Raw genomic sequence first — 26,974 nt, 5'->3', positions numbered from 1 at the left:
TATTTTTACCTCCTCTAGTATTTGTTCAAGACTAAAACCTACCTGTTTATTAACAAGTTTTTAATTTTTTTCTCAAGTTTGCCAAGTTTAAGACCTCTATTGGATGTGTATTACTTGCCCCTTACCAATATGCGGATAGCCAGAACGTTCTGCTTCACCAACAATGGACAAGCATTATATCTTGTTTCACCTACAGAAATCCAGAGACTCACTTACAGTCAAGAGACCTGTGAAAATCTTCAGGTAAATAACAAAAATATTACTATAATTTCTTCAGAGGTGAAATATTTTCTAAGGTCCCTTATATTGTCCATCCCTTATACTCACAGCAGTGAACAAATAGGCCTACATGAGAAAACTCAAAGCCTTTCTTGAGAGTTTGAGAGCACATGTTTTGAGATTGGTGATAAAGTGTCTTCATCAAACTCTTGTTATAAGAGGGACTCCATCTCCTTGATCCATATTTTTTCTCTCCAGTGATGTCAAAGAAATACAAAATACTACATACATTTTATACCCACTCTCCACATAGAATAAATATCTATTATACAGAAACAAAAAAATCCTTTTTAAAGACCTACGTTAATGTGAATATAATTGTATCTCTTTTAGAGCAAATGTGTCATTCCTTCTCATACTCTGTAGTCATGAGGATGTATATGCATTATAAGAAAAAATAAGATTTGATAGGTTTCCTCTGAATATTTTTGTTCATCTATTTGTGAGAGATCACAAATTCTTTAAATACAAAACTATATCTTTTTTAAATATTGAGTGCTTTATTTGCTTGCATATATATTAGAAATTATCGGTTTAGCGTCAACTTTTAAAATAAAAGTGCTCTTAAAATGTTGTAGCTAAAATGTTAATCGATATTTGATATATAGAGGAAACCGTTATTTAAGGGAACTTCATAATGAAAGTTTTTGCAATTTATCAGCCGTATTTTCCTGGTTTATAAATTTGAATTTGTGGCTTATTTTTAGAACATGAGCTTTAGAGTCAAGAAGACTGAATTTAAGTCCTAGCCATGCTAGTTACACAATTATGTGACGTTAGACAGGTTTCTGTGTCTGAGCTTCATTATCTTTAAAATGAGGATAGAAATAACATCTAATGTCATAGGGCCTGATGTAAATTAAAGGAGATAATACACGTAAACTGCTTATTATTAGCACAGTGGTTAGTACTGAATATATGTTCAGTGTCAGATGTTTGTGTTATTTCAGTAAGGTAGACTATACTAGAAACATACTCTTAAATGATATCATTATAAATCTTGAGAGTGAAACAAAATTACATATCTGATATATTAAATTCCCATTTACATTTGGGTGGATGTGTTTTTTTAAAGATTCCTAAATTTCTGAATTAAAATTATGCTTTTTATGGGAAAGGTAAAATTTTCCTTAGTGTTTTCTTTCATTAGTAAAATGTTACTCTATTAAGAAATAATATGGACAATTGAATATATTCTTAATTCATTTCAGTCTGAAATGTGGTCTTAATTCAACTACTCAAAATTCTAAACTTCATCACTTTTCTGGAATCAATTTATTCTATCCTTGGATCAGTGTTTTATTATTTTAGTAAAAATCAATAGCAGCTACAGCAACTTTACCTATTTATGTTTAAATGAACTGGTCACTTAATAGTACACTCAATTTATCTTGATAACTATCTGCTATATGCCTTCATGATATGGTAAGTGAGAAATGAACTCTGTTCAAGGACCTTGTGATAGAATGTTTTCTTTGGGTAATATTGGCATTTTATTTACCTCTGTATTTTCAGTGCCTAAAAATAATGCCTTGTTAAAAACCTGTTGACTAATGAACTCTGTGGTTTCCAGAGAACCCTATTACATTGTGCATTTATTTAACTTTAACCAAAAAAAAATTAGGAAGATATTTATAAACATTAATGGAATTTTTAGCCAAGATGGAATAATAGGAACCAGATTAACCCTCCTGCCTGAAACAACAAAGCATACACAAACATGAAATAATAGTTTTCAAGATCCTAGACATCAGGCAGTGAAATGAAAGTAATCCCTGAGAGACAGGAAACAAAAGAGGTGCCCCAGTATTCATGCCTTGATGGAGTTTCCAGAACGTTGCAGAGAGAGAACACTAGAGATCTACAAAGGGTGCAAGAGTACTCCGTAGAGTTCTGTTCAGCATATACGTATGGATAAACTCTCTGGCCAGAGAAAGAACCGTCTGAAAGGAATAGAGGATTAGAGGGAAACATGCCTTTTCCCAACAGCCAGATGGGAAGAACTTATAATTCATTTATGAGTGTTCTAGTTTCCTAAGGCTGCTGTAACAAATCACCACAAACTTGGTGTCCAGAAACAACATAAATTTATTCTCTTACACTTCTGAAAATTAGAGGTCTGAAATAAGTTTCACTAAGCCAAAATCTAGAGAAGAATCTGTTCTTTGCCTCTTCCATCTTCTTGTAGCTGCCAGCATCCCTTGGCTAGGGGCCGCATTACTCCACTCTCTGCCTCCCAGGTCACATTGCCACCTCCTCTTGTGTGTGTCCAATCTCCCTCTGCCTCTCTTTTTAAAAAGACACTTGTAATTGGATTTAGGACTCATCCAGATGATTCAAGATAATTTGCTCGTGGCAAAATACTTCATTACATCTACACAGACCCTTTTTTCCTTACAAGGTAACATTTATAGTTTCCAGGGATTAGGACCTGATGCCTTTAGATGACCATTTTTCAGCAGACTTCAATGGGAAATTGGGTAAAGTACTCAGGAAGGTCTTGGCTCATTAGGGAGGAATACTTAGCCTTAAACTGAGCACTGCTCCAGAGTTGCCTAACAAATCATGAAAGCAAGACCCAAAAGGGTCAGAATGTTTCCTAGTATCCCAGAATGAAGCTCAAGATGACTCACAGTAAATTAAAAATATTCAACACCCAACAAAATAAAAATCATAATGTCTGGCATCCTGTCAAATGACCAAGCATGCAAAAAGATAGGGCAGCATGACCTATAATGAGAAGACTAATCAGTCAATAGAAATCAAGACATAACTGACACAGACACTAAAATTAGCGCAGAAAGACATTAAAGCAATTATAGCTGTATTTCATGTGTTTAAAAAGTTAAGTAGGAATATAGAAGATATAGAGGCCAAAGTTGAACTTCTAGAGATGAAAATCCACAGTGTTAGAGTTGAAAAATATACTGGATGGAATTAACAACAGATTAGACATTACAGAAGAAAAGATTAGGTAACTTGAAAGCACAGCAATAGAAAAAAACAATTGAGCATTTATACTTGGAAAATTTATAGCACTGAAACACCTATATTATAAAACAGTATATTAGAAAAGTTCTCATCAAACCAGTGACTTCAGCTTCTACCTTAAGAAACAGAAAAAGAAGAGCAAGTTAAACCCAAAGTAAGCAGAAGAAAGAAAATAGTAAATATCCAAGTGGAAATCAGTGAAATAGAAAACAGGGAAGCAATAGAAAAACATCAATGAAACCAAAAGCTTGAGCTATAAAACCAGTAAAATTGGTCTCAAGCCAGACTGATTATGAAGAGAGAAGTGACTTACCAATATCAAGAATGAGAGAAGTGACTACTGTAGATTCTACAGATGTTAAAATGGATAATAAGGAAATATTATGAACAACTTTAGGCCAATAAATTTAAAAACCTGGATGAAATGGGCAAATTCCTTGTGAGACACATATTACCATAGCTCACTCAAGAAAAAATAAATAACCCGAAGAGTACTATAGGGAAATTGAAGTTAGAAACCTTGGACAAAGAAAATTCCGGGCCCATGTGGCTTCACTGGTGAATTCTATCAACATTTCAGGAAGAAATAGTACCAGTTCTATACAAAACTCTTCCAAAAATTAAAGTGGGGAAATGCTTCCCAACTTGTTAATGGTAGGTTCATAGAATATGGTACCAAAACCAGACAAAGATTTTAAAGTAAAGAAAATTGCTTATAGACCAATATACTTCACAAATATAGATGTTAAAATTCTAAAGGAAATTTTAGCAAATTGAATCCAGCGGTATATCAGAAGGATAATTCTGGTCATTATAATTCATCATGACCAAGTAGGATTTATCCCGGGAACATGGAGTTGACTTCACATTTGTAAATCGGTCCATGGAATTCACCATATTAGTAAACTAAAAAAATAGGAAGCAGTTGACAAAATCTAACATCCATTCCTGATTTAAAAATAGTCAAACAAGGAATAAGTGGGAACTTAAAGAGCATCTAGGGAAAATCTACACCTAACGTAATACTCACTGTTGGGATACTGAATTCTTTTTTCCTTAAAATCGGAAGCTAGAAAGGGATGTTCGCTCTCAACACTTCTATTCAGTGTTGTATTTAAGGTTCTAGCCAGTGCATTCAAGCAAGAAAAAGAAAGAAAAGTCATCTCGATCGGAAGGGAAAAAATAAGCCTGTTGTTATTCACAGGTGACACGATCATCTGTATAGGAAATCCAATGAAATCTACTTCTAAACACTACTAGAATTTGACAAGGATGCAGGGTATGAGATCAATATGGGGAAGAAATTTATTTCTTTACTAGCAATGGACATTTGGAAATGAAAATTTTTAAAACACCACTTATAATAGGAACGAAAAATATCAAATACTTTAGGATAAATCTGACAAAAAATATGAACGACTTCTACATTGAAATTCACAAAATATTGAAAGAAACTGTTAATAACCTGAATAAATTGAAATATGTTCTTGGGTCACAAAACTCAATATTAGGATATTGATTCTCCCAAAATTGACCTATAGATTCAAGGCAATCCAAAACAAAATCCAAGTGGGATTTTTTTTTTTTTTTCTGTAGGAATTGACAAGTTTACTCGAAAATTCATGGAAATGTATGGGAGTAGGCAGAATAGCAGAAAAACTCAAAAAAGAATAAAGTTGAAGGGCTAACACTACCTGATTTTAAGAACTATTATAAAGCTACAGTGATCAAAAGAGCATGATATTGGCATCAAATTAGATAAATAAATCAATCGAACAGAGTAGAGAGTCTAGAAGTAAACCCACACATACCTGGACAACTGATTATTTTTGTTTCTTGAAGTATAGTTGATGTATAATATTATGTAAGTTATAAGTGTACAATATAGTGATTCACAATTTTTAAAGGTTATATTCCACTTATAGTTATTATAAAATATTAGCTATATTCTGTGTGTTGTACAGTATATCCTTTTAGCTTATTGTATACGTTATAGCTTGTACCTCTTAATCCCCTATCCCTATGTTGCCCCTGTCCCCTTCCATCTCCCCACTGGTAACCACTGGTTTGCTCTCTATATCTGTGAGTCTGCTTTTTTGTTATATTCACTAGTATGTTGTATTTTTTAGATTCCACATATAAATGATATCATACAGTATTTGTCTTTGCCTGACTTATTTCACTTAGCATAATGCCATCCAGGTCCATCCATGTTGCTGCAAATGGCAAAATTCCATTCTTTTTTATGGCTGAGTAGTATTCCTGTGTGTGTGTGTGTGTGTGTGTGTGTGTGTGTGTGTGTGTGTGTTGCATCTTCTTTATCCATTCATCTGTTGATGGACACTGAGGTTGCTTCCATATCTTGGCAGTTGTAAATAATGCTGCTGTGCATGTATCTTTTCAAATTAGTGTTTTTTGTTTTTCTCAGATATGTAACCAGAAGTGGAATTACTGGGTCATATGATAGGTCTATTTTTAGTTTTTTGAGAAGCCTCCATACTGCTTTCCACCATGGCTGTACCAATTTACATTCCCACCAGCATTCCTAGTGTACAGGAGCTCCTTTTTCTCCACATGGGCAACTGATTTTGACAAAGGCAATGCAATGGAGAAAGAATTGCCTTTTCAACAAATTATGCCAGAAAATTGGATGTTAAAATGCAAAACATAAAAATGAGCTTTGATCCATGCCTCTCACTATATACAAAAATTGATGGATCAAAATGGATCATAGACCTACATGTAAATCCTAATACTGTAACACTTCTAGAGGGAACCTAAGAGAAGATCTTTGTTAACTTGAGTTGGGCAAAGATTTCTTAGCTATGACACCATAAAAGAACAAATTGATAATTTCAACATCAACAAAATTTAAAACTTCTGCTCTTCAAAAGACACTTAAGAAATAAAAAGATAATCCATAGACTGGAAGAAAATCTTGGCAATGTGTCTGATAAAGGATCTGTATCTAGAATATGTAAAGGACTCTTAAAGCTCAATAGAAAGAAGACAGACAACTCAGTAAAAACATGGGCAAAATATTTGGACAAATGCTTCACCATGAAGAGATGCTTGACATCATTAGTCATTAGAGAACTGCAAAGTAAAACCACAATGAGATATTGTTAAACACTTACTAGAAAGGCTAAAATTAAAAAGAATACCAACCTAAGTTTTGACAAGGATGTAGAGAATCTAGAACTCTAATACACTTCTGATAGGAATGAAAAAACAAAAACAATACAACCACTTTGGAAAACAGCTTAGCAGTTTTGTAAAAAGTCAAACATCAATGAACGAAAGACATAGTCATTCTACTCCTAGTTTTTTAACCCAAGAGAGAAGTAAATTTATATTCATAGCTGTTTTATTTGTACTAGTCAGAAACTGGAAGTTACCCAAGTGTCCATCAACAGATGAATGCATGATCAAATTATAGTATATCCATACAGTAGAATACAACTCAGCAATAAAAAAGAGTGAAATGTTGGTAACACTCAGTATCATGGATGAATCTCAGAACAGTTATGCTGAGTGAAATAAGCCAAGCAAAGAAGTGTACATTGTATGATTCTATTTACATAAAACTAAAGAAAATACAAATTAATCTGTGGTGAGAGAAAGCAGATTGGCAGTTACTTAGAGATAGGAGGTTGAGAAGGGGGTTGAGAGAAGGTTTTACAGAGAGGCACAAGGAAATGCAAGTGATGGATATTCACTTTCTTGATGGTGGTCATGATTTTACGGGCATATGTGTATGTCAAAACTTGGCAATTTTGACACTTTAAGTATATGCAGTTTATTATGTCAATTACCTCAATAAAACTATTTTTAAAAATTAATGGATTTCAGGACTTTTTATTAGCATTAAAGTGCAGTTAGTCAAAAGTATACGTTTATGGATCGAAATACTTAAATTTCTTTCTACAGCATTATTCTAACCATATCTTGAGTGAAAACACAAGGAAAATTTACAAGTTGTCTTTCAAATTGATGACTTGATTTATCTGTGAAACTTAAATAAAACTTACCATAATCATAAAGAGGTGGAACATACCGATTAATTCAGTTTAAACAGTTAAGTTAATAACTGTTCTAAGCACCTCAAGATTGTAACTTATAAACAAAACTCCATGTGTTCACTGTAAAAAATCGATGACAGTTGAACTGTTTAGGTTCTCTTGAATATATTATGCAGCAATACTGAAATTTATTACTGTGCTTATCTTGGAAGATATTTATGTAGTCTCAATATTCTTAGAGAGTTTTCTTAATCAAAGTTATTAAAATCAGTGATTATTTGATGTAATAAAGAGTTTAGTTATTATAAATAATACTGCTGTGAATATTGGTGTTTTCATTTTCTTCAGATATGTACTGAAGAAAGTGGAATTTTGGATCATAAGGTAGTTCTGTTTTTAGTTTTTTGAAGAACTTCCATACTGTTTTCCATAGTGGCTGCACCAATTCACATTCCCACCAAGAGTACACTATGGTTTCCTCTCCTCCACACCCTTACCATCATTCATTATTTGTAGGCTTTTTGATGATAGCCATTCTGACAGCAACCAAGATATGGAAGCAACATAAGTGTCCCATCAGCAGGTGAATGGATAAAGAAGATGTGATAGATAGATAGATAGATACATGCATATATACATACACACATACATACACACACACACACACATACAATGGAGTACTACTTAAACATAAAAAAGAATGAAATTTTTCCAGTTGCAACAACACATATGGACCTGGAGGGTATTGTGCTAAGTGAAATAAGTCAGACAGAGAAAAACATACTGTACATTATCACTTATCTGTGGAATCTAAAAAATAAAACAAATGAATGAATATAACAAAACAGAAACAGACTCACAGATAGAGAAAACAAACTAGTGGTTACCGGTGGGGAGAGGGAAGAAGGGAGGGACAATATAGGGGTAAGGGATTAAGAGGTACAAACAACTATGTATAAAATAAATAAGCTCTAAGGATATATTGTACAGTACAGAGAATATAGCCAATATTTTGTAATAACTTTAAATGGAGTATAATCTATACAAATATTTAATCACTCTGTTGTACATCTGAAACTAATATTATAAATCAACTGTACTTCAATTTAAGAAAAAAGAGTAGTGACAAACAAAGCACTTACATTGACTCATTCATGAAATTAGTCCTATATTTTACCACTTAAGCTTATAAACACAAAGGACAAATGAAATCCAACTGTCTAACATCAAACAAGTATACTTGTTTCTATATATACATATTTTAGAGTAGTTTAAAAGTTCCAGACATCGTTTCAGACATACAGTTTCCCATTACTAGATGTAGAGAAATATCACAGATAGTACAAATCTATTTCGATTTCACCAACATGTATTAGTCATTAAAGTTAAGTGTTCTAAAGCATAAATTTATCATAATTAAAATCCTTATTTAGATACAAGTGAAAAAATACCTATAGATAGTATTTTATATTCTTGAAATATGTACGTTTTTAACGTCAATACTTCTCCCCAAATCCTAATACTAACTGCAGACAGTGCAGACTCATTAAGAAAGACCTAATTTTTTTTTTTACATCTTTATTGGAGTATAATTGCTTTACAATAGTGTGTTAGTTTCTGCTGTATAACAAGGTGAATCAGTTATACATATACATATGTTCCCATATCTCTTCCCTCTTGCATCTCCCTCCCTCTCACCCTTCCTATCACACCCCTCCAGGCAGTCACAAAACGCCCAGCTGATCTCCCTGTGCTATGCGGCACTTCCTTCAAAGATATCTATTCACAATGTTAATCTAATGATAAATGACTTGCATATTTTCTTATTTGTTTCATCCCTATGTGAAAGGAGATTTTTCTATTTTTCTATTGTATACATCATTGAGTGTCTTGAGTGTCTGATCTTGGAATTGTATGTTATCTTCAGTTTATTAAAAATAATCTTCATTATCTTTAATCCTGGTAACATTCCCGAGAGGTAAGTATTTTTATCACTTCTTTATAAAGTTGAGGAAGCCAGTTCCCTGGGAGACTGATTTGCCTAAGCTTCCTCTGCAAGTAAAAGTCAGAGGTGAGAGTCAAACCCAGGTCCACGTGGTTCCAAAGTTATACTCATTCCAGTACACTGTAGTGATTCTTGATTTATAACTGTAATCTTTGGATTTTTAAATTTCTTAACTTTACATTTGTAAGATTGCAAGCTCATTAAACACCAAATAAATTAAGAGCTGTAAACCATAATTCTAAAGTGAGGTAAATTTCAAAAAACATTTTTATGCTGTGACTCTCTCTCTCTCTCTCTCTCTCTCTCTCTATATATATATATATATATATATATGTCATATTACTCTTGATTTAGCATAAAAGACACTCAAATGGTAGCTATTTGCCATTTGTTTTATCAATTTAATAGATACAGTTTAAATTAGAATCTGTGAAGTACAGTATAAAAAAGATTGGAAATATGCCTAAAATCATCTTCTTTATATAGGCTAATATAAATTTGAATTAAATAATAGGTATTAGTATATTCTATGGTGGGTTTTAGCCAGTTTGATTTATTGACTTCAGGAAGTTTTTCGTTCTACTTTTACTCCACTTTATAGAAATCCAGAGGAAGAGAATGAAAATGTAAAGCCTTCAATCCACTTCAACATTGTAAATGAAACTCTGTGTTGTATAGTGTTAATATATATTTCCTTTCATTTATAATCTGGTTGGAGAGACAGCATTAATATGGATAATACTGGGAATTCCCTCATGGTTCAACGGTTAAGACTCCGTTCTCTCACTGCCGTGGGGCCGGGTTCAATCCCTGGTTGGGGAACTAAGATCCCACAAGCTGCGCGGTGCGGCCAAAAATATATATATGTGTACAGATATACCTAAATGTAAAATCTTTGGACATCCTTTATTAACTTTCTTAGCCCAGCCCTAAGGAAGAAACTCTAAAAAGTACATACTTTAGCTCCAACTGTAATAATGTAATATCAGAATACAACAGAACTACCTGGAACCAGTGGTGTACTTGTCCTTTGTATCATAGCTACTTCTCTTTAATGGGCAGAAATGCAATCCCAAAGCCTCACTATACTTTTATTTTGCTTCTAATGCTTCCCAAAACTGCCTTGCAAATAATATTGCTACCATCCTTTTTTTTTATAGAAACTCCTCTTCCCTCTTTATGTCTCATCTACAAAGTCAGTAAGATGTCAGCAATTTTTCTTGTCTCCTGACTTACTTTTACCATTTCTGTGCTCTGAAAAATATTGACAAAAATTTCAATATTCAAAAAAAATTTCAAAAAAGAAGTATGTATGTCTTTCTAAACTACTAATTTTCTGACTCAGCTATTTTGGATAATTCCAAGACTGTGTATCATCATTACACTGGACTTTTCAACTTGCTAATAGATTTTCTTCTTTCTAATTTAAGAAGACCTAGTTATTAATCCAGTTACCAATTCCTGATAAGAGTTATATGAACACTTTGTCATTAAGATTGGAATCTCCTTACAATTTAAGCAGGAATATCATCTTTGCTTAAAATGTGAAAAAAGTAATCTAGCCAAAGTAGCAAGCAGCAAGTTATTCTTAGTCAAGTTAGTCTTAATAACTTACTGTTTGACCAAGTCAGAATGTTCTAGATCTGATCATTTGAAGTGTACTCATTGTTTGTGAACCTCAACAGGTAATGTAAGTTTGAGTTAAAGAGTTTACAGTGATGGTTTTGTGAATTATAGTTTAGTGTCCCTGAAGCTTTAACAATTACAATTTGTTTTGATTTTAAAGGAAATGTTGGGTGAACTCTTCACTCCTGTAGAAACACCTGAAGCACCAAACAGGGGATTCTTTAAAGGCTTGTTTGGAGGTGGTGCACAATCTCTTGATAGAGAAGAACTATGTAAGTTGATTTATTTAATTTGGATAATATGTCTATAAAACAAACATCCAAGCCATATAAATTTTTCTTACATGTATAAATTATGTTCACCTTTTTCCTCTCTGTCACAACAATTGATAGACCCAAGTTTTTGCAAAATACATAAAATTATATTCTGCCATATTCTAACTCAAGTCAGGGGAATAGTTTACTCTGGAAACCAAAATCGGAATGGCTTCAGGTGACTAAAAAGGAATATTCACAGCTTTAAATGAATAATTTTTAAAAATTTTTTGACTTTCATTAAATATGATCTACATTATTTTAATTCTGTAATTGACTTTAGTTGATGACCTTAAGTTTGAAAACGTTTTTACTTAAACATTTATTTTATCTTACAAAACTTCCAGAACTAGTCTCATTGCACTTAGAAGGTTATTTAAAATATAAAATCTCGTTCATCTACTACCTTCCATAGAATTGGCACAAATCAGAAATTGGTCCTTGAATGAACTAATGAATCAATGAATGTCTGCCTTTCTTTCAAATAGGAGCTCTTAGCTATCCTTGAATTTTTATTTTCTTTTATTCTTTATTTTTTGCTAGAATATTTTAGAATTTCCCTTTTCTGTTTGGTTGACTAGAAAGACTGTAAGATTAAATACCAGCAAGTAAGTGTGTAGTGCAAGTTCATTTTAAAAACTTACCCAAATGATTGTTCAGTCATCTGGGTAATGAGGATTGGTCAGTTTTAATTCATTTAAAAAATGAAGATTGTTCTTCAAGTCACGGGGGGACGGATATTTTAGAATAACATTCTTACTGAGGTTAATAGACAAAGTTATACAAAATTCAAACATATATACATTTTTTACTTCTCGAAAACATCAAAGAGCTAACAGTATAGTGGAGACAGTATCCGTGGGGAAAGGTGGTGAGCGTGGCAACCTGAGGCCACTTTTACCCTGGAGTACTTTGCTAATCTAAAGCAGCAAGCTGAGATTCTAAACTGTGTTAGGACTAGCAAGGTAGGCTCCCAGAATTGGCCAAGATGGGAACCCTGATAAATAACTCTTTCTCTTTGCAAAGACCCCAAAGGGCCACAGCTTAAGAGTAAAGGTGAACTGGAAGTAAATCAGCACATACAGACACACAGACTTTCAGCTCAGCCTGAGATGATCTGAGTGGCCCAGAAAACTTTCAACTTCAATTAAGATTTTTTCAAACTGCTAAAGTCCCCAGCAACTGGCAGATTCCAATGAAAATGTTCTCTAAAGAAAGATAACATATTCAGAGTCCTCATATCATTTTTAGAAATAGTTTTTCAAATATGTAGTCAGGTAATCTGGAATACTAGGAATCAACACCATGATCAATAAAACAGAAAAAGCCAAAGCAGAATCACAGGTACTTCAAATATTGGAGTCATCAGACACAGACTATAAAATAATTATTCATATTATGTTCAAGAGGATAAGTATCAATACCGTGCCTGAACATTTTATCAGGTATCTGAAAACTATAAAATCAATACAACAAATGTGTAAAAGACTAAAATGAAATTCTAGAAATGAAAGATTCAGAAACCAAGATTAAAAGCTTAGTGGATGAATTTAACCACAAATTAGACACAACTGAAGAAAGAATTATATAACTTAAACGTAGGTCAAAATAAAACATCCAGAATGTAGCACAGAGAAACAAAAAGATGTAAGATACATAGGAGAAGATAAAGGAAATAGAAGTTGCAGTGAGAGGGGCTAACATATGTTAGACCTTCTCAAGAAGGAGATAGGAAAGAATGTGAAGAAGAATCAATATGTAAAGAGATATGGCTGGGAATTTTTCAGAATTGATAGAATACAGCACTTCACACATAAGAAGCCAATTAATTCCAAGAAAGATATTTTTTCAAAATCCACAACTAGATAGGTCACATGAAAATAATGTGCATCAAGAACAAAGAAAAACTTTCAAGTGGCTAGAGAAAAATGATAGGTACCTTTTAACAAGTTATGGACTGAGTTCTCAACAGCCAAGGTAATAGGATGATCTTCTATCGTCCTATTATCAGAAGATAGTACTTAATCTAGAACTATATACTGAAAAGAAAATATTCTTCAAGAACGAGAGTTTTAGACAAGTGAACAAATAAGCCTCACTATCACACTAAAGGGAATGCTAAAGGATGTACTTCAAATAGAGGGAAAATAATCCTGATGGAATGTCAGAAATATAGGAGACAATGCTTTGGAAAGAAAGTAATAAATACATGCATAATTATAATTACTGAAATCTTTATAAACTGTAAAGCAAAGTCTTGTGGTATGTGTATACACATATAAATAAACAATGTGATCCAAAATATTGCATAAAATCAAGGAAATTAGAAAGGATAAATGGATTTGAGGTGATCTGAGATCCCTGCATTTTTTGAGAGACTTGTAAAAAGATCTATTAGCATTAATAAGTTAAGGATTCTTGTTGTCATTTCTAGGGTGACCTCTGTAACCTAGAAAAGTAGTACATAACTTGATGAATAGCAGGAAGATCACAGTCCTTCCAAAAGGAGGGAAGAAAGAACACAAAACAGGTGAGATAACTAGAAAGCACATGAAGGATGGTAGATTTACTTAAGTATAAATAACCGTAGTAAATGTAGGTAGAATAAATATTCTAGTTAAAAGATAGAGACTATCAGACTAAATTTTAAAAGAAGGATAAGTATATTGCTCACAGAAGACACATTTAAAATATAAGAGATAAATACTACCAAATGTAAAATAGATAGCTAGTGGGAAGCAGCTGCATAGCTGTGACCACCTAGTGGGGTGGGATAGGGAGGGTGGGATGGAGACGCAAGAGGGAGGAGATATGAGGATATATGTATATGTATAGCTGATACACTTTGTTATAAAGCAGAAACTAACACACCGTTGTAAAGCAATTATACTCCAATAAAGATGTTAAAAAAATTTTTTTAATAAAAAATAAAATAAAATATAAGAGCACAGAAAGATTGAAATTTTAAAAGGAAGAAAAGCACAAACGCAAATGAATCATCTGCCTGGTACGACTATATTAATATCAGAAAGAGTAAACATTAAGGCATTATTAAGTATACCTAATATTTTGACTTCAGTATATATAAAAAACAAATATGGACATAACTGCTAGAAGAGACAATTTCTCAATCATAGTGGGGACTTCTAAAATATATCCATTGATTGAGATATAACAGCAGATAAAAAATAGGTTGCAAGGGTACAGAAGATATTAACAACACAATGAAGGAACTTAAACCTAAAGAACATTGCAGAATATACATTTTCAAACACATACAGAATGTTCATAAAATGTATTCTATTGATATTTGTAGGGAAATTATAGATGAATACTGAAGTATTTTGGAGTAAAATATCAATTTCTATAATAAATTTTTAAGTATTCCATTCAAAAATTATATATATACAGACACAGTCAAATGGCAAAAAAAAAAAAATGTTCTCTATTACCAAAATTAGGTCATGGATATATGGATGTTTATTATACAATTCTTTTTACTTTCCTGTATGTTTGAAACTTACATTATAAAAAGTTAGGGTTTTTTTTTAAGTTTACATTATGTTAGATGATTTTTTTAAAAAAATCAACAGATTCCAATGGATTAGAATTAAGAATGTGTGATCTAATCACAATGCAGATGGTATGTCAAGACCAAGTTTGCATTGTTCCAGGAATTCAAAGCTGATTTATTATTTTTTAAAAAGTTAATTGGTAGTTCACCACATTAACAGATTAAAGAGAAAAATCATACCACCACCACAATAAATGCAAAAGAGATGTGTTAAAATTCAGTATCCATTCATGATAAAAATTCCTAGAAAGTAATTTGATAAATTATAGCTACAAATGATACAACATTTAACTATCAAAACTCTATAGCAAATATCACACTTAGTACAGGAACATTAAAAAATATTTAAAATTTTTCCTTTGACATAAGGTATGAGATATAATTCTGTTACCACATATATTCAACGATGTATTAAAGTCCCTAGAGACTTTAAAAGGGAACTAAAAAGAAATAAAAGGTACAATAATAGGATAGGGAGAACAAAATAATCACTTGTGAATGTTTGATATGATGACATATTTAGAAAGCCTAAAAAATCTGTAGCTAAATTATTAGAAATAATAGTTTAGTAAAGTGACTAGATGTAATCAGCATATAAAAATAAAATTCATTTATATCATATTAACAGTAAAAAATGAAATTTTAAAAATCGCTCTTTGTATTAGTTTTCCATTGCTGCTATAACAAATTACCACAAACTTAGTGACTTGAAACAACAGAAATTCTATTATCTTACAGTTTTATAAGTTAGAAATCAACATGGGTCTCACTAGTGTGTTACCAGGACTGTGTTCCTTGTTGGAGGCTTTAGGAGAGAATGGTTTCCTTGCATTTTTCAGCTTCTAGAGGCCATCCACATTCCATACCTGGTGATGCCTTCCTTAATCTTCAAAGCTAGCAACTTTTTTGCATCTCTCTGTTTTTCTGAAGCCACATTTCTCCGCCCACAGCTGGGGAAAGCTCTTTGCTTTTAAGAACACATGTGATTATACATTGGGTTTACCTGTATAATTAGTCTACCTTTAGGTCTTTAACTTAATCACATCTGCAGAGTCCCTTTTCCCACGAAGGTAACATATTCACAGGTTCCAGGAATTAGAGTGTCGTCATCTTTGGGGGTTTGGGGGGGCATTATTCTACCTACCACAAGAGTATCAAAAAAAATCAAATACCTAGAAATAAGTCTTAACAGAAGATGTTCAGGGACCTCCATGGGGAAGGTAGAAAACTATCGAACTTCGTTGAGAGAAGTTAATGACCCAAATAAATGAAGAGATATACCATGTTCGTGTGGTAGAAGATGCAAGAAGAACATCCCTTCTCTCAAAACTGATATATGCATGTACACAAATAAACATTTAATGAAGTCCTTATCAACACCCCCCCAAATTTTGTAACTGATTCTAAATTTTATATAGGAATTCAAAGGGTCTCACTACTTCTATTAACATTATACTAGAGGCTTTAACCAGGACAATTAGGCAAGAAAAGTAAATACAGGCATGCAGGTTTGGAATGGAAGAAGTAAAATTACCTCTCTTCACAGATGACATAACCCTGCGTATAGCAGATCTTAAGGAAACCACACACACACAAAAAAAACCATTCTAGGGAGTTCCCTGGTGGTCCAGTGGTTAGGGCTTGGCACTTTCACTGCTGTAGCCCCAGATTCAATACCTGGTCAGGGAACTAAGATCCCACAAACTGCACTGCGTGGCCAAAAAATTTTTTAAATTAAAAAATTTTTTAAAAAACATTCTAGCCAATAAACAAGTTCAGCAAGATTTTATACAAGATCCATATAAAGAATCGATTGCATTTCTGTACACTAGCAATGAACAAACCAAAAATTAAATTAAGCAAACAATTTCATTTATAATAGCATCAAAAAGAAAAAATACTAAAACATATACCAAACATATGGAAAACATATACTAAAACATATACTAAAAACTTCGAACATCATTTAAAGAAATTAAGACATAAATAAATGGATTAATATCTTACATTCATGGATTGGAATATTTAATATTGCTAAGATGGCAGTACTCCTCAGGTTGATCTATACATTCAACGCAGTCCTTGTCAAAGTCCAAGCTGGTTTTTTGAAGAAAGAAACAAGCTGTTCCTAAGATTCATATGGAAATGGAAAGGATCCAAAATAGCCACACACACACAATTTTTTCTGAAAAGAAGAAAGAAGATACAGAACTCACACATTTTGATTTCCAAAGCTGCTACAAGGCTGTAATCATCAAGAGGGTGTGGTACTGGCATTAGGGTAGATACATAGACATGGAATAGAATTGAGAGTCCAGAAGTAAGCCCATACATGTATGGTCAATTGATTTTCTACAAGGATACCAAGAAACTTCAATGGTGAAAGAGTGGTCTTTTTGACAGATGGTGTTGGGACAATGGATATCCACATGCAAAAGAATGGATTGGACCCCGACCTCACACCATACACAAAAATTAACTCAGAGTGGATCAAAGACCTCAGTGTAAGAGCTAAAATTATAAAACTCTTAGAAGAAAACCTAAGTATAAGTCTTTGTGACCTTAGATTAGGCAATGGTTTCTCAGATATGACACCTAAATCATAAGCAACCAAAGAAAAAAATAGGTAAATTGGATTTCATCAGAATCAAAAGTCAAAAAAGATAGTCTGATATCTCATAAGAGTCTAATATCGAGTATTAAAAAATTCTTACAACTCAACAATAAAAAACAAATAGCCCAATTTTTAAATGGGCAAAAGGTTTGAATAGACTTTTCTCCAAAGAAAAGATACAAATGGCCAATAAACACACGAAAAGATGCTCAATATAATTTGTCATTAGAGAAATGCAAATCAAAACCACAATGAGGGCTTCCCTGGTGGCGCAGTGGTTGGGAGTCCGCCTGCCGATGCGGGGGACACGGGTTCGTGCCCCGGTTCCGGGGAATCCCGCGTGCCGCGGAGCGGCTGGGCCCGTGGGCCGTGGCCGCTGGGCCTGCGCGTCCGGAGTCTGTGCTCCGCAGCGGGAGAGGCCACAGCGGTGAGAAGCCCACGTACCGCAAAAAAAGAAAAAAAAACCCACAATGAAATACCACTTCACATTGACTAGGACGGTTGTAATCAAAAAGATGTACAGTAACAAATCTTCTCAAGGATATGGAGAAATCAAAACCCTCACAAGTTGCTGGTGGAAATGTAAAATAATGTAACCTCTTTGGAAGACTCTGGCAGTTCCTCAAGAAGTTAAACATAAAATTATATGACCCAGCAATTCCACTACTAAGTATATACCCAAGAGAATTGAAAACACATGTTCACGCAAAAACTTGTACAAGTGTTCATAGCAGCATTATTCATAGTAGCCAAAAAGTGAAAACAACTCAAATTTCCATCAACTGATGAACAGATAAACAAAATGTCATATATCCATATCCATACAATGGAATATTATTCAGTTATTAAAAAGGATGAAGTACTGATACATGCTACAATATGGTTGAATCTTGACAGTAAGTGAAAGAAGCCAAACACAAACCCACGCAGTGTGTGAATCATTTGTATGAAATGTTCAGAACAGGAAAATTTATGGAGACAGAGAGTGGATTATTGATTGCCGAGGACTGAGAAGTGGAGCAAATGGAAAGTGACAGCTAATAATCATGGGTTTGTTTGGGTGTTTTGTTTTGTGTTTGAGTAATTAAAATGCTCTAGAATTAGTGATGGTAGTTGTACAACCTTCTGAATAAACTAAAATTTACTGAATGGTTCAAGGCCAAATTTTATGGTATGAGTTACATTTCTAAAGAAAGAAATGTATGCGGAAGAAAGAGGGAATCTGACATCAGTCTTTAACGTATTTTAAGACTTTTGCAGTTATCTAGGTGTTAGGTGATGAGGGTCTAGGTTATAAAGGGAAAGGAAGCAATGAATTCCTGAGATCTTTTGAAAGAAGAAGTTGATCTATTTGGTAAGTGACAAGATAAATGGATAGAAAGAAAGGAATGTGGTTATCTACAACTTTTGGAGACTGAAAAGAAATACTGAATAAATTCTACATTTTCCTTCTAAGCCTAAGCATAGTATTTCAAGTAAGAGAAAGTGTGGTATAAATAAACTAAAATAAATATGTATATTTAAATCTATGTCTTTGAATTTAAATATTTTTAAGTTAATTTATCTTTAATTTTTTGGACACTTAAGAGTGATTTTTTTACTGTTATTAAAGTGGTATCAGTATACCCATTATTCATTTCAACAAATAATTACCAGTCACTTTTTTGCTCAAGTTCTATTATATGAACTAGTATAGAATAGAATATTTATTAATGTACGTTGTGTTTTTGTATGTTTGAAAAGTATCTACAAATTATTAAAACAATCATAATTAAAAAGTAATAATTATATAGTAAAATAAATACTTCAATTATATTGTCAATCAAGTGTGTTTTAATGCTGTCAGGTAGTAGGATTTTATTAGTAAAAAATTTTCATTTTCTGGGTTACTCTTTCATTTATCAAATCGTTCAGTTGGAGAATCATCCTCGGGAAAGGCTTCAAGAAGTCTTGCTCAGCACATCCCTGGCCCTGGTGGCATCGAAGGCGTGAAAGGAGCAGCATCTGGAGTTGTTGGTGAATTAGCACGAGCCAGGTTGGCACTAGATGAAAGAGGGCAGAAACTTAGTGACCTGGAAGAAAGAACTGCAGCTATGTTATCCAGTGCAGATTCATTTTCTAAACATGCTCACGAGGTATGTCTGTCAAATATTTAAGCCAAAAAGCCTAGGTAAAGCAAGTATGAAAACTACTGTATTTTTATAGCTGTTGTATTTCTTCACATGAATTTTCATGTATCCTCAGTATGGTTGCAAATTCCTAATTTTTTTCCGCCAGCGGGAACCATTACAAGAATATGTCTCAGTAGCCTTTGGTCTCTTACTGTAGCCTCACCTTCAGCCTTTTTGTAAACAAAGCCAGTGGCTTTGCAAACAGTTTCTTAGGGGTTACAGTAACAACAACAAAGCTAATTTTCCTAAATGCCTCAGATTCTACTACAGACTTCTCCTAGAGAAGGAAATAATTTGCCTCTTGATCTTTAGGTAGAGTTAAATAACTGAAATTGGCCAATGTTTTTATTCAATGAAACAATACTAAATCTGTCTGTAGACCAGCTCACACAGAGGAGTAATGTGCATTTTTGCAACGAATTCATCTTGATGAACTAGGAAGTTGTGGTGGAGCTTAAAAACAGATGCTCTAAAGTAGGGGATCCCTAACTGGCCTTCTTTCAAATACACTTTGTTAGCCAGAATAGTACCCTTGAAAAACTGAATTTAAAAGCCATCAGGTGGAATACACGTTCTTCATTTCGACAGAGTTCTGCCACTCCTTGATGCTTTATACTGGCCTACTTCACACATTTAGTTCCTAGCCTAGCCCTCAAAGGCATTTTGAGTGTATTATCTGAAGAAGCCATATTAAGGTTATTTTTATATTTGAGTACCCACTCTGTCAGTAATAGCTCTTCTTTAAACTTTTCAGTCAAAAGTCACCTCCTCCTTGCTCAATAATGTTGACAACTAGAATGTATGAGAGGTAACTTGACTTGGGAGAGAATTGTCCAGGCTTTCAGAGAGATTCAGAGATCTTTCGTGAGTCCATGTACTAGGCCAACACACCTCAGATACAGGCTAGTGCCTTAAATCTAGGTCAGGCCTTTTGTTGGCATAACCGTGCCCCTGACTGTGATCTCTAAGGCATATAACAGTTCAGTTAACCTCAGATATATCTACAGTCAAAATATTTAACAAAGAGCTCAATCCCTAGCTGTTCGCTCTTCCCTTCTACCAGACGTTCCTGAGCCATATGTGAGAGTCTAAGGAAGACAGTACGTTGAGGTGGTTAAGATCATGGGTTCTTGAATTAGACTCCATGGGTTCAAATCCCAGTTTCACCATTGTGTTACTGCAGTTAACCCCTATAAGCCTCAGTTTCTTCATTGGTAAAATAGGGAGACTTTAATAATGCCTAACAGATAGAGTTGTTGTGAGGACCAAGTGAAATCATGTAGAGAAAGTATGTTATACAGTGCCTGGCCCAGAGTTAAGTGCTCAGTACACTGTAGATGGCAGCAGTAGTAATTTCAGCCTTTCATTCTCCAGGTTCTTTAAGTATTATTTTTAATTCACTTTAGAGAACTGAAAGTTACCTTATTTTTTAAGTTATTAGCTTAGGTCACCAAAGAATGCACTGAGCCAAAATTTACTTATGTCTTGTCTTTAGGAAATGTGAGGACCTTCCAGGCTAGTTCTTCATAGTTACATTCCTTTTTCCTTGAAACGGAACAGTTCCTGCTTCCTGCTTTCCATATAAATACTAAATATAAAAATGAGAGGATGTTTCAGAATGATATCATGTTTTAGAAAAGTATAGCAACCAGTTGTAAGTGTTGTTATTCTGGCATTTTTAAAATGTGTTTTTTTGTGTTTTCTCCACTTTAGATGATGTTGAAATACAAAGATAAGAAGTGGTACCAGTTCTGACAACCAGAAATCCAACTAAGTCCAACTTTAGCCAGAAGGAAAAAGAATTTTCCTATTTTATTTTATTGATTTCACTTTAGGAAAGTTAACATTAAAGAGATGTTCATCACTGGATACTGCTCTTTCCTAGCACAATCATGCACTGTTTGACCTCAGTCATGCAGCTTTAACTGAGGAGTGTTCACACACACTCAACGTGGAGTATATGCTGTGGGCCAGCTACGAGTTGACGGTTTGGGAACTAGGATGGTCACATGTTACAAATGAAGAAACAGAGGGATGTTGAGGGGACATAGCAGGGACTTTTCCTGGGTCAGTCCTGTATAAAACTTTCACATGCTGAAAGATTCTGTGCTGTCATTATCTGCCATCGTTGTTTGACCTCTTTGAGGGAGAGGCAATAAGTCAGAAGTCCTGAAGCTGAAACAGTTATATTTGTGTCACTGACTGACTTATAAACGGCTGTCTTGGACTTTCCCTCCCTTCAACTGACTGGTCATCAGTATCATTAGCGAAAAAGAAACAAACTGTTTATTACCATATCTTTAGACAGATAAGCTGAATGGTGGGCTTTAAATAATAAAAACATACACATAGTTGACTTGTGTATGGGCTACTCTTGGATTCTTGTTATTGTATACTTGTGTTTAGTCCATATTTTGTCAAAAGCAAAACAAGGCGATACATCACTTTTCATTGAAAAGAAAAGTGTAGAGCATGACTGAACTGCTCATCATTCTGGGAGTTTCCATGTAATGGCTATGCAGTGTGGAAAGTGAGAAAAACCTCCATTGTGGTGAGGAGAATACTTCAATGTCCCTTGTCCTTGTTCTCATTAATTCAGCTAAACGTGGATTTGACCAAAATAGTTACTGGTTAAATTTGTAGAAATGTTGAAATTGGCTAAGTTTTTAATTTTGCTTGAATTTTTATAAAATGTTTAACCTAATGTACCTTTGCATTACTTAATTAAAATTGCTTAAAAAAATGTTTCATTATTTCAGTAAAATGTTCAACTCCCTTTTTAATATGCCCTTTACTTGCTAACAGTTCCAGTACACTCAGGTGATGAGCCAATTAAATCTTAGTGCACATGCTGTCGCATGGAAAAAATCACAAGCATCCTTTGTCAATAATTATCTATGTAAGAGTCTAGTCTGATGACGTACAAAGTATTTTCTGTAGAAATATACTATAAAACTGTTCATGTCCTTTCAAGGTTTTAAAAAGCCAAAAGGAAAGGAAAATATGTGCATTTTGGTAACTAAATTATTCCTGTATTGGAGTATAAAGCAGATGAGACCATCAGTGGACAATAAATGGTTGGTCCCTAGAATAGCACACAGACAGAAAAGAGATGACAGGGTAGATCTGAAGTAGGTAAGCTCATTCTGCAGGCTCATCTGAGATTATTACTGATTGTTCTTAAAGCAACAAAGGATGAATAATATAGAAGATTATACGTAGTATTAATGAAATTTAAATATTTTCTTCTATAAAAAATAGTTTCAAACAGTTTTCTTTTGTCATTAAGAGATAATCAGAGCACAAACTGATAGCAAACATGATGGTTGTTTTTCTATTCCATATGATCATTAAAGGTATATTGTAGAACACCTTAATTTCACAGTCTGTTATGCATTTTTCCTCTTTCCTCTTTTCATTAATAAAGCTCTTATGTTTACATTTTATAACGTGCACTATGGGATATGAAAGTTTACATTAAAATTTACTTTAAATATCATTAGGGAGGGATTAAATAATATGTGATGGAGATAACTGATCAAGCCAAAAGAAATATTTTAAAAATAGTCATTCTCAAAAGTTTTTGACTTTGTAGAAAGTACCTATGAGTAACATTTCTGTTAGTTAATGTCAGCTATATGATGAACATGTAGCAGTTTACAAATTGTTTAATTTGTATCATATATTATCTAATAAACCCATTGTTCCATGATATGTCACAGGAAGTATTAAGCCGTTTTTTAAAGGTACAGTTTTGTGAATGTCACCAATAAAATCAGTAGTTAACGGATTTGAAGTTGAGAAGCACTAAGTAAAGTAATATACTGGTTGATTCCCCATTCATGTGTAAGGGCATATTAGCTCCAATTATTTAATTTGCTGTGTTATTTCGTGTTAATTGTATATCAACTTAATTTTTATATCAACTGTCATTTTTCCTGTTGTATATAAAATGAACCAATCTTGTAATTATTTTCAAATAGAGAAGTTAGATACATTTACCTGAGATGGGTTTTATAAGAAAATCTTAAATCAATATTTCAAGTTATTTTATTTCATTTTTAAATTAATCTACAAATTATGCACAGCAAACTAGAAACTCACTTAGGATTAGAAAGCTTGAAGTATTTTTGAAAATAGGAAATAAGCTTCTCAGAGTTATACTTGATTCAGTCTGTAGATAAGAGACAGTCTGCAGTAATAAACTAACCCAGGGAATTTATTGTAATTTGAGAGGTAACATCTCTTATTTTTTTTCTAACGCAAAAAGTTGCAGTCACCAGCAAGCCAAGATTTCAGGAAAACAAACCAAAAATTAAAAAAAAAATAGTCAAAATAGAAAATATTAGAAAAGTGAAAGATTTTTGTGTGCTTCCTCCATATCTTCAAACATTATTCTTTGTTGCCTGTGTCCTTGACTCTCAAATCATTGAAGTATTCACTGATTAGCAGTTTGTCAGTAGGAAGTGGTTTCCCTATATGTACCACATATCTGGTTCATTTCACTCTTCAAACTAAAATCCATATGTATTTGCTTAGAACGTTATTTGAAACCTTATATTCTGACCACTTCTGTATATTACAACATTTGAAGTTTTCAATTATCTTAATCCCCTTGGTTTGCATTTCAATTGTACAAGGTGTTTCCAAAAATGGTTATGGATATAACTGAGCTATTACTAACTTCTTAATTTGCTTTTTTTATGGATGGGAAAAAGTGCTGCTAATTGTCTATGTTATTATGTGTACTGTATTACAATTTAAGTACAGTACTTTAAAGAAAGAAGCATTTTCTTTTGCTTAGAACTTTTTAATTGTAGGTTTCTCTGAAGTTATTTCATGTAGATATGTGTTTTAAACAAGTCTGAAAGTGTTACATACTTTTAGGTTACAGGGGGTGGTGAGAAAACAGCTGAGGAAAGAAAAAATATGTGAAAGATACCATGGACTTCAAAGTTTTACCCTGAGTTCTGTATTCCATATATGTTTTGCTTAAGGCATTTTTTCATGTGACATTCGAAAAGCTATATCCAAAGGTAAATTTTTTGTGGCAAAGATTTATTTTACATTTTAACTTTTGGGATTTTGTTTATTTGTTTTTCCAAAATAAAGAGCACTGAACTTCAAACTTGAATTTTTTCTGCACTTTTTTATGTAATGAAAACTTTTTATTATCATTTAATTCACATTTCTCCGTTCAAATCAAGTGATACATATGTATAAAACATACCAAAATTGTGAAATGCTGCTAGCTGCACCTTAAATGATCATAGTTTTAAAACCTTCAATAAGGTTTTATATAGTTTTGAAGGAAAAAAAAATAGTAAAATCATTTGCTGTTTGTTTCAGCGTTCTAGGTCTTAAATTATTGCAACACTTTCAGATTTGTTTTAAGATCATACAGTAATGTGTTATATTTATACATACTGCTAGAGAATATACTTTTAGTTTTAAAATGGAATTTTTATAAATGTACTCTTTAATTTTAAAAATGGTGAACTTGTTAAGTTTAAGTCAAAGTACTTAAAAAGTATGTATATTATCCATACAAAAAGTTATGTTTTACGCTTATAATAAGAAATATTGGTATCTCATATCGAGATACAATTAATTTTAAAGAATCATACATCATTCAAAAGTCTTCACACATGACAGGAAAGATATCATTACTATGGTTTAAAAGAAACCCTCTATTGAGCATTTTCAAATATTAATTTTATTTTGGGGAAAATGCCCACAACAATAATTACAAGATCTTTCTCAATAGCTGCAGCTTGCTGTTGGATGCCTACCTTAATTATTGTTTTAAAATATATATATATTTAAAATAGTTTTCCAGATATTTTCTTCTACCTTTTTTAAAAATAAATTTCCAAAAATGAAAACAGAGTTTATGTATTTTTGTCAATGATGGTTTTTATTTTGTAGTTTATAGAATTTGTTCCTTATCAGTTTGATACTTGATCAAATATTCCTAGACTTTTTAATCTGTATTTACTTTGAAAAAGAGCACTTCTCTATCTTAAGTGTCCTCCTTTTTTTCTTTTCCCTTTCAGGGTGTTTGTTCTCTTGAATTGATATTTATGCCCCAAAATTATTTTTTTTTCATTTGAAAATGAATGTGAAGATACTGTTTACAGCTTTTGTTAATTATACTTTTCATCACTCTGATCAATTTCTTGTAAAGTGCTATGGGGATGATTTTTCCTGTGACTCTTAATGATCTTACTGTTACCACAGAAGTTTTAAAGCTTCTGTGGACAGAAAATAGTTGTAACAACCCCGACAAAAATCAAAGGGGAAACTTTCGCTTACCTTTCTCAGCTGAATTAAATGGTTTTAATAACTTCCCAATTATCAGGGTTATAACATTGCTTTCTTCAGTTGCTCACACAGTCTTAAATTATTAGGCACAATTCCTTTACAAATTGAGTACAGTAGTCCAGGATTACGTGTAATTAAATTGCTCTTTTCATCGCACTCTTTGCATCAGAAAAATCGTGACTGTGTTCTGCCAATATTTCGCAATGAGGCTTATAGTTTAAAATTTTATACTGTATGAGTTGTAAATAAATCAGTATTAATTTATTGTAGGTTGTTTGGCTCAGGCATTTAAAATGGATATAGGCTAATGACAATGGAATCCTATTTATTTGGGAGTTTGGGGTTTTTTTTATACTTTTGCAATGTGTTTTGTGTTGTTTAAATTTTCTTCAACTGAGGACAACGTAAGGAGGTGGAAACAGATTTAACATATCAATAGAGAGCAACGCAAAGAGGGTGAATCATGTTTTAAATTAAAAAAAAATTTTTGTGTAAATAAATGGTACTGTGATACTTTAGGTGTGACCTCTGCTTAACGTGGTAGTTAGAACCAGAAAAACATTTTGCTTTCGAGTTATACTATTGGTTCATTGTAAATGCAACACCAAAACCAATATTAAAAAGAGCAAGATCAAGTTTTTCTAACATTGTCCACTTCAGGGGTAAAGCATGGTTGGTATAGAGCTCAAGCTTGTGTACACCTCAAACTGTACATGCAGGTAGTTTTCAGTTGCTGCACTTTTTTTTTTTTTTAATCTTGCTCAGTCCGGTAACTATCTCAAAGGTGATTGCTGGAATATGCATTTTAAATATGATTTAAAAACCCATCTCTGTGTACTGTTTCATTTAAAACAAAAAAGCACTATTGCAAACACTAAAAACGTGTTAAACTTTGTAGTTATTTTGCATTCCTGTACTTTACAACTGTCATCACAGCAAAAGGTTTAAATTAGGTAATGAAATATTTTTGTAAATAAATACCGTTAAGCTGGTATTTTAAAATAATGTATTATAAATTAATGTTTCTGGAAAATGTTCATATATATGTATATGA

The 26,974-nt window shown here is 32.9% G+C and overlaps 1 protein-coding gene across 4 annotated transcripts in view; it reads left to right on the top strand.

Annotated features, from left to right (window-relative positions):
• The window catches only part of STXBP5 (syntaxin binding protein 5), a 167,172-nt gene extending 142,085 nt beyond the window's left edge, over positions 1-25,087 (top strand). For all 4 annotated transcript variants that reach the window (XM_082855293.1, XM_082855292.1, XM_082855294.1 and 1 more), the window contains 4 exons: positions 78-243; positions 11,084-11,195; positions 19,340-19,560; positions 21,310-25,087. In XM_082855293.1, coding sequence (XP_082711419.1) covers positions 78-243; positions 11,084-11,195; positions 19,340-19,560; positions 21,310-21,351 — 541 coding nt within the window. In that variant the 3' untranslated portion in view covers positions 21,352-25,087. The remainder of the gene's footprint in view (positions 1-77; positions 244-11,083; positions 11,196-19,339; positions 19,561-21,309) is intronic.
• Positions 25,088-26,974: the final 1,887 nt, after the last annotated feature.

This window comes from Leucopleurus acutus (genome assembly GCF_964270905.1).
Source record: "Leucopleurus acutus genome assembly, chromosome: 15".
Lineage (NCBI taxonomy): Eukaryota > Metazoa > Chordata > Mammalia > Artiodactyla > Delphinidae > Leucopleurus > Leucopleurus acutus.
Note: the sequence above shows the minus strand (reverse complement) of the source record. Positions and strands in the feature narration are given on the sequence as shown.